This window comes from Pteropus medius, unplaced genomic scaffold (assembly GCF_902729225.1).
Source record: "Pteropus medius unplaced genomic scaffold, Ma_sr-lr_union100, whole genome shotgun sequence".
Classification (NCBI taxonomy): domain Eukaryota; kingdom Metazoa; phylum Chordata; class Mammalia; order Chiroptera; family Pteropodidae; genus Pteropus; species Pteropus medius.
Genome location: NW_024352789.1, coordinates 1,522,607 through 1,530,049, shown reverse-complemented (window position 1 = coordinate 1,530,049; position 7,443 = coordinate 1,522,607). Strand labels below are relative to the sequence as shown.

At 54.0% G+C, this 7,443-nt stretch overlaps 1 protein-coding gene across 4 annotated transcripts in view; it reads right to left on the bottom strand.

Annotated features, from left to right (window-relative positions):
- Positions 1 to 1,098: 1,098 nt before the first annotated feature.
- Positions 1,099 to 7,443, bottom strand: part of GATAD2B (GATA zinc finger domain containing 2B) — a 62,733-nt gene continuing 56,388 nt past the window's right edge. Inside the window, exons 4-11 of one of the 4 annotated variants that reach the window (XM_039849709.1) lie at positions 6,941 to 7,072; positions 6,499 to 6,630; positions 5,655 to 5,825; positions 4,856 to 5,171; positions 3,635 to 3,837; positions 2,600 to 2,710; positions 2,324 to 2,441; positions 1,099 to 1,657 (exon numbers count right to left, since the gene is read on the bottom strand). In XM_039849709.1, coding sequence (XP_039705643.1) covers positions 1,524 to 1,657; positions 2,324 to 2,441; positions 2,600 to 2,710; positions 3,635 to 3,837; positions 4,856 to 5,171; positions 5,655 to 5,825; positions 6,499 to 6,630; positions 6,941 to 7,072 — 1,317 coding nt within the window. In that variant the 3' untranslated portion in view covers positions 1,099 to 1,523. The remainder of the gene's footprint in view (positions 1,658 to 2,323; positions 2,442 to 2,599; positions 2,711 to 3,634; positions 3,838 to 4,855; positions 5,172 to 5,654; positions 5,826 to 6,498; positions 6,631 to 6,940; positions 7,073 to 7,443) is intronic. The other 3 variants (XM_039849712.1, XM_039849710.1, XM_039849711.1) reach the window with 3 other exon arrangements.

The window sequence follows — 7,443 nt, the reverse complement described above, 5'->3', positions numbered from 1 at the left end:
TTTTAAAAGTGCCTTACTTTAAAAAAGTTATTTAATTTTAAAAAATAAAAGCGGGGGGAATTCCCCAGGTGGCTTTCAAGGTCAGAATGTTCAACTCCTCTGCACACCTGTCTGCTGAGAGCACCCCTTCCTGGCACTGGCAGCTTCCGGAGCTGGCGAGGCAGGTGGGCGCACACCGCGAGGGGAGCAGACAGCCCTGCCGCCTCGAGACAGCCAGGGTGTGGGCAAACGGGGTGCTACTCTCCCCGGTCCCCCGAACAGCAACATTGCACAATTCAATTCATTCTCTACATTAGTAGCACTTAAGAAAAAAATAAACAAAAAAGCAAAACAGAACTCGGGGTTGGGGAGAGAACTCCGTCTCTAGCAGAGGCCTGAGCCAGCGTGGGCGCGAGCCGTCGCGCTGTGATCCGGCGGCAGGCCGGGGCGGGGGACTCCAGCCTGACCGGTGCCCTCGCCCGCACCTCCCTGCACGCAGAGGGGAGTGTCGACTGCTGGGAGAAAAAAGCCCTCCCCTTGCTCTGAGTCTCTGTCCTCCCCTCGTCGCTCCACTCACGCCCACGCCAACTTCGAGGGCGCCAGCCACCTCAGGCCGGGCCAGCCGTGACCCCACAGCACGAAGGCGGCTGCAGCTATCGGGGGTGCGCAGGGTGAAAAACAAAAGAAGTGGGCTAGGGGAAATTTTTATGAAGAAAGTAAGATGAAATGATGATTTTGGGCTAGTTGGCCTGGAACAGACGTCCCGTCTCCCCAGGGGGCGGGAGACCAGTCATCCCCCAGCACCCCGAGGGCCAGGGCCTGGCCACCATGCCCCTCCCCAGCTTCGCTCCGGTCAATTCCAGGGTGGCTGAGGCTTAAAGCTTCTCCCTCCACGCTCTTCCCACTCATTCTTGGAGCCCGTTTCATACTGACCACCTCCGCCCCCACTGTGCAGCCCACAGACCCCCGTGGGAGCGCTGCTCTCCTCGCTCATGCCACCCCCTGCCCCAGGTTAAGTGCGTAAGAGCTTCAGCCCTAACACCTCAGTCACGTCCCACATGGCAGGCGGGGACCCTACCGCAACGCTATCATTTAGCTGGATGTTGTGTTTACAGGGGAAAAAAAAAAAAAGATGATAAAAAAATACTGGGGGAAAATAAAAAGGTTTTAACCGTCCACTGAACAAAGGGAGGACACACACATCATTAAAAATGATGATAATTACAGCATAAAAACAAACTCCAGAAACACACGTCAGAGGGCTCGGACCCCCCGGCCCTCATCCTGACCTCTGTCAGAGGCGGGGACCCACCTCGCTGGGAAAGGAAACCGGGGAGCCAGCGCGGAGCAGACGGCAGCAGTGTGGACGAGCGGGCGGCGGGGGCGGGGCGTGTGTTCTTGCTGATTTCTATGTTTTGTCTTCTCTGTTTTGTTTTCCGTGTATGGTAGGCACCAGTACAGGCACTGCATGCGACGGAAGTTGGGGCAACAGGACGGGAGAGGGTCAAGGATTCGAGGCTGGGGCAGCACGGGTGGGACGGGCGTTATTTCTGCCCACTGATGGACTGCGATATAGACCGCGGCGGGATCATGTCTAACAGGTACTCCCGCTGCCGGTCTGCCAAACTGGGGGCTTTGTGTCCTCCGATGCCAGTGTTCAAGTACGCGATGTTGACACCTGGACCCAGGAGACAAAAGTGGGGGCGGACATTAAAGGAGGAGCTGATGCCGTCTGCACCGCCCAGGGCTGCAGATCTGGAGACGGGAGAGAACATCGGGGGCCGCCCGCTCCTGTCCAGACTCTCAAGTTCTATGTCAGTGCAACTACCCTCCGCTCTCGAGGTTTATGGAAAGAGGTCCTCCTGAAGCTCCACTCCTCTCGGGAATAATGGCACAGGAGAGTCGGAGAAAGCAATGGCGACAGAAGATGATCACGACAGAGATGAAATCGCTGAATCTGTTTGGGCTCGGGGGCTGCTGACTGGGGAGAGCGGTCCCTGGGGGGCTATTCGCACAGGATGAGGGCAGCGGACGATCCTGCTGGTCTGGCCAGAGCCACCTGCTGGTCTGATCGGTAACTACATGCCCACCAAAGGGGGAGTTTACTAGACGTTAACTTCCCGACAGCAGGGACCGTGCCGTTTTCACTACCAAAACCCAAGTGCACTGCGTCTGGCACGAAATATGAACTCAGCAAATACTTGACAGTAACGAGAGTGAAAGCAACAGAACCTAAAGAAAGATCTGGAAACAAGAGAAGGGACGAGCCGCCTAGAGAGGCAGCGAAGACCTGAGTGTGAAAGAGCTGGACCCCGAGAGAAGCTCTCAGGGCCGCACCCCTTACCTGGCATGCCGAGGAGGCCACCTGGCACAGACAGCTGGGGTGCCTGTGCGAAGTTGGAAAGCATGGAACGGGCAGATGTGGGCATGCCACGCTGGAGGCTGCTTTGGGGCTGTGGTGCCTGCAGTGACGGAGAGAGAGGTCATCACGACCTGCCACGACGGGCTTTGAGGGTGGTAAGGGTACGGGGGGTGGGGGAGCGGATGCGCAGCATGATTCCCTTAGAAGAAAACATAAGTTGGGACAAATGGCTAACGGGCCCGCGAGAGAACTGCTCACCTGCCGAAGCGTGTGATGTCTCATTATGGTCTCCTGTTTACTGACGCTGGACACAGCGGGGGCCGTGGTGGGGGAGAGGGCTGCCTGCTGCTGTAGCCGCTGTTCGATCTCCTGTTGGGAGTCATCAGGTCAAGGTGGGCGGGGCAGCCCCCAATTTCCTAACCAGAAAACCTAGGTGTCTTCTTATCGCTAATGCTGCCGGCTAGTTGGAGGGACACGGAAGAGGCAAGAGAGTACGGTGGGGTAGGTGCACCGACGACTCTGGGCACAAGCAGCCAACACGCTTCACCGAATAAGGGGTCCCTCCCTCCAGGAAAGCTGTGGGGCATGTCTTTGAGAGCGGCTGGAGAGAGCTGGGGAGTGGCAATGAGCTGATCGATATAATGAAGGCTGATGAGTTACTGAGGTTTTATTTTTGATTCCCATCTACCCATTTTCCAGAAGGTTCGTGATGCTACTCAAAGGAGTCTGATGGATGATGTGGTAGAAAATGGGACAGAGGAAAAGGACTTGAGCCTCCTCCCAACACACCCACTGTGCGAGACCGTCCCACTGCGTTGAGGCCACAGGAGGCGCCCACACACCAGCGCCACCGCTCTTCACGGGCGACCTCGCCACCCTCCCCTTCCTCTGTCGTCTCTTTGTCAAATATGAACTGCGAATAACTGCTTCTCTCAAAGAGATTTCCGATACAAATACAAATCCTTCCCAACAAAACGCGTTTGTTTGAAGAGGAAATGCAGTCGAGTAGAGGGGCTGCTTCTGTGCTACTAGGGAAAGCCACGCGTCTCGGCCTCTGCCCTTGTCCCTTAATCTCAGCCATTCGGTATCACTCACTGCTCCCACCCATCAGAAGCCATTGACCGGAAACAGAAGACATAAGGATGAGAAGAAAAACGGAGACCCAGGCCTGTGGGTTCCAGGAGCCCAGACCCTCAGACTGCGGGGATCACAGACACAGCTGCTCTGGCCCAGAAGCGCGCCCGCTGGGGGACGCCCACCTGGGCGGGGGCAGCGAGAGGCCAGGCGTCTCACCTGCTCCTGCTGCAGAGCTTTCACGAACGCGTTTTTCAGCCGGTTGGTGTGCTCGGCCTTGAGAGCCTTCTTCTGGTTGGAGGTCATGCATTGCTCGCACAGAATCTTACCGCTCTTCTCCTGCTTCCAGTGAGGGGTGAAATCCGTGCGGCACTGGGCACAAACAAAGGGTTCGACCCGCAGGAGTGAGGCACAGCTTTTGCCTAGATGCCAACAGAAAGAATCGTCAGTGCCTCCGCGTTCCCTCCCTCGCCTGCTTCTCTTCATCAGACGACTCTACTCCCAGGAGTGCACTGCGCTGAGCTCAGAAAGAGACCACAGAAAGCATGCCCCGTCGTGCACGGGATACTTTTACTTCCTTTGGTCGTACCAGGATTACTTTAGTGAATTCAGACAGTACGCCCTTTGCAAACGAGGAAACTAAGTCTAAGAAGCACAACTCCTGAACGACGACGCTGGGACAGGAAGCCAGGTGTTCAGATTTCCTGCTGTATCCCAACGAGAAGAAAATGTGTGTCGATTCAGAGTCGGAGTCACCTCACTCAGCCACCACCGTGCTTCCTGGCACCTCTACCTCAGAGTACACTTACCCTTGTCACACGTCTGTAATTTTAGTTACCAGTGCCTACGTCACTCACTTCGTGACCCGTTTCTAGCCGATACTGAGCCCTTTAGGCACTTTACTGCCGGGTGTCCCCCTAAGTTCGTATGTTTGCAAATCCAGGCTTAATACCTCTGTTAGTACAGACTGCACGGTGTTACTACTTTACAGTCTGGTTCAGTGCTGGTTTACCAGCTTTCATGTGGTCAGAGTTATCTACGTCAGTATGTCTGTGTTCTCAACTAGAAGCACTCCAATGGCAGGGGCTGAATATAACAAGGCAGCACAATGTCCCATAAACACTGACATTAAAAATAAGTGATCCCGTCATTAAATTATGCATGCGTCACGCCAGGCACCCTTTAAAAGAATTAAATGATATACTGCAAAAAATACACAAGATACACGACAAAAGCCTTAAGCCTAAAATACACAGAGACACACAAAGGCTTTTCTGATATGTTGCTCCCACAGAGCCTCTGAAAAAGGAATGGGAGGTCACTCGGCACCAGTAAGAAGAGGCTGTTTAAGATGACGCGGTACCCTGTGTTACTCTGCTCACGTCAATCGGGCTTGGCAACCTCTTCTTTAGAAAGACTGACCAGAAGAATCGGTCTTACCTTGGCTGTCGATGACACTCTGTACGACTTCTTCCAAGCCTACCATGTAGATGAACTCGCTATTGGCCGCACTAGGCAGGAAGTGGAGCAAGGGAGCGGGAGGTTTAGGGGGTGGAATCTCCAGGAGTGTCTTTTCCAGCTGTTTGCGAAGAGCCAGTTTGGCTGCGGCCTGTGAGTTGGCAGCATCGGTCATGGCGCTGGGGCTAGGAAGTGGTGAGGACACTCTGTTCACGGTCCCTGGCTGGATATGGGAGGCGAGGTTCATATAGATGGCAGAAGATGTTGTCCGCTGACAGGGAACAGAAGAACTTGACTGCTGAAACAGAGCAAGTACGGGGGTCGGTGATGGCATGTGGAAGAAAGGACCAACTCTTGCCTTCGGGGCAGAGAACACTGTTTGGTCCTGGTTTGGACCACTTAGCTCCCCCAAAACTCAGAAAAAGACAGGAGGCGTACAACCTCACGGGGGAACGCTGGTGGCTACGAGCTGCGACTGCCGAGAGCAAAGTCCCAGTCGGCGCTGCCTGTCATATGCCCCACGCCCCTTGTGCCCTGGCCCCGCCCCCTCTCTTCTAGGTGGGTTTCAGCTCACTGCTGCTCTGCCGCATAACCTCCCTTCCCCACTGCTACTTTCATGCGATTCCTCGATGCTTCTGGTTTGGGGACAGCTGTCCCAGCTCCACCAAAATTATCCTTTTTGTCTTAGAGTCTCTCTTTGTCCGAAAACGTAAAATCTACGGTCCTTTCAACAAGGAAAGGAAATAAAAGGATTTCCGTTTCCAAACCGGGGCTCTCTTACCGGTTGGTAATTGATGGCGGGATTCATATTGGGTGTTGTGGTGCGTACGAGGCCGGGCTTAGGCGGGCCCCGCTGACCCTGGAGCTGGGCTGGGTTTGGGGCAATCACACGCTGAGACATCAGCATGTGTGGGAGGGTGGTATTGGTCGCTGAGCGGATGACGCTGTGACCCTGAAGGGGAAGAAAAGAACAAGTCATAGGTAGTAAAATGCCCCACAAAATGCTCAAGGGAAAACACTACCTGTAACACACAGCTGAGTAGAAGCTCAGAAACACAGACAGACTTGGTGATTATCTAATGACCTCTGAGAAATCTACCATCACCGCGAACCCTTATTCGTGGCCAGGAATTCCCGGCTTTTGTGGTATCGGCTACCTAACCGTACATGGGAAAGGGCTAAGCTGGAAACCTTCCCCAGAGAAGAGAAACTACAGTGGAAAGAAGAGGGTTATTCATCCTTCTGTTGCAGACTAAATCATGCCATAAAGCAAGGGTCCCCAAACCCCCGGGCCACGGACTGGTACTGGCCCATGGCCTGTCAGGAACTGGGCCGCACAGCAGCAGGTGAGCGGCGGGTGAGCTGGCAAAGCTGTAACTGTATCTGCAGCCACTCCCCAGCGCCAGCATCACCGCCTCAGCTCCGCCTCAGCTCCAGATCATCGGGCATTAGATGCTCTGTATTCCCCAGTGCCAAAAAGGGTGGGGACCTACAGGACTATCTCATATCTGCAGTGATAACACCTCTATCGTGGCCGGATCCTTCTGTAACCTTTACACAAGCCCTAAAACAAAGAAGGGATAAGCTGGGCCCTCGGACACTGAGATCCACCACAGGTCACATACCTGTAACGTTCTCAGATTCTGAGGCTCGACCCCTTGGGCCCCCGGCCGGGAGGGGAGCTTGGATAGGCCCTGCTGCCCCACGTGGGCCGGTGATGGCTGAACAATAGACGCCGCGTTCTGTACAACTGGAGTCTGCGGGGGGAGAGCAGAAAATCAGACAGCAGAAAAGCTAACGATCAGAGGTAGGAATCTGGTACGTTTCTATACTTTCAAAATTCTTTGTCAGTGTGAAGCTCCTACTGACCAGGAGGAAAAAGGAGAAAAATAGAATCAAGGTTTTCTTGATTAAGGCCTAAGGTTAAAAAAAAAAAAGCACTCTTCCTAAACTTAAAAACTATGGGAGGACAGAATAAGAAGCCACCCAGCTGGGCCCGTGGGGGCAGCCCCCTTTCCGGCCCGTCCCCCTCCTGTCCCCTGGTCCCTTGCTGCCGGGCCGCAGTACCTTCTGGACCACGTTCTCCTTCTGCAGCTGGCTCTGTCTCAGCTTCTTTAACAGCACCAGTCGGGCTTCCTCCAGTCGCAGCTCGTCCCTCAGCTGCTTGATGAGCTGCTGCCGCTCCTCGATGCCTTTCCCCTGAGGACACATGGAGACTGTCAGCTACAGCAGCAGGGCCCAGCGTCCCCTCCTGCAAGATGAGCCCTTCTTTAAGGTCTGAAACCCTCATCTTCCTCAAAAAGCAGAAGTGTCGACGGGACTGTTATCTCTGTGTCCTTGGGGCCTGGCACAGGGCCTGGTATTCAGTAGGCGCAGTAAGTCCTCACTGAACATCATTAATAGGTTCTTGGAAACTATGACTTTAAGCTAAGTGACACATAATGAAACCAATTTTATCACAGGTTAATTGCTATAAACAAGAGTTAAGTCCTCATGGCATATTTCTGGTTACAAAAGCACTGCCAAACTTCTAAATCAAAACCAAAACATTTTTCTTTACATTTTTTTTT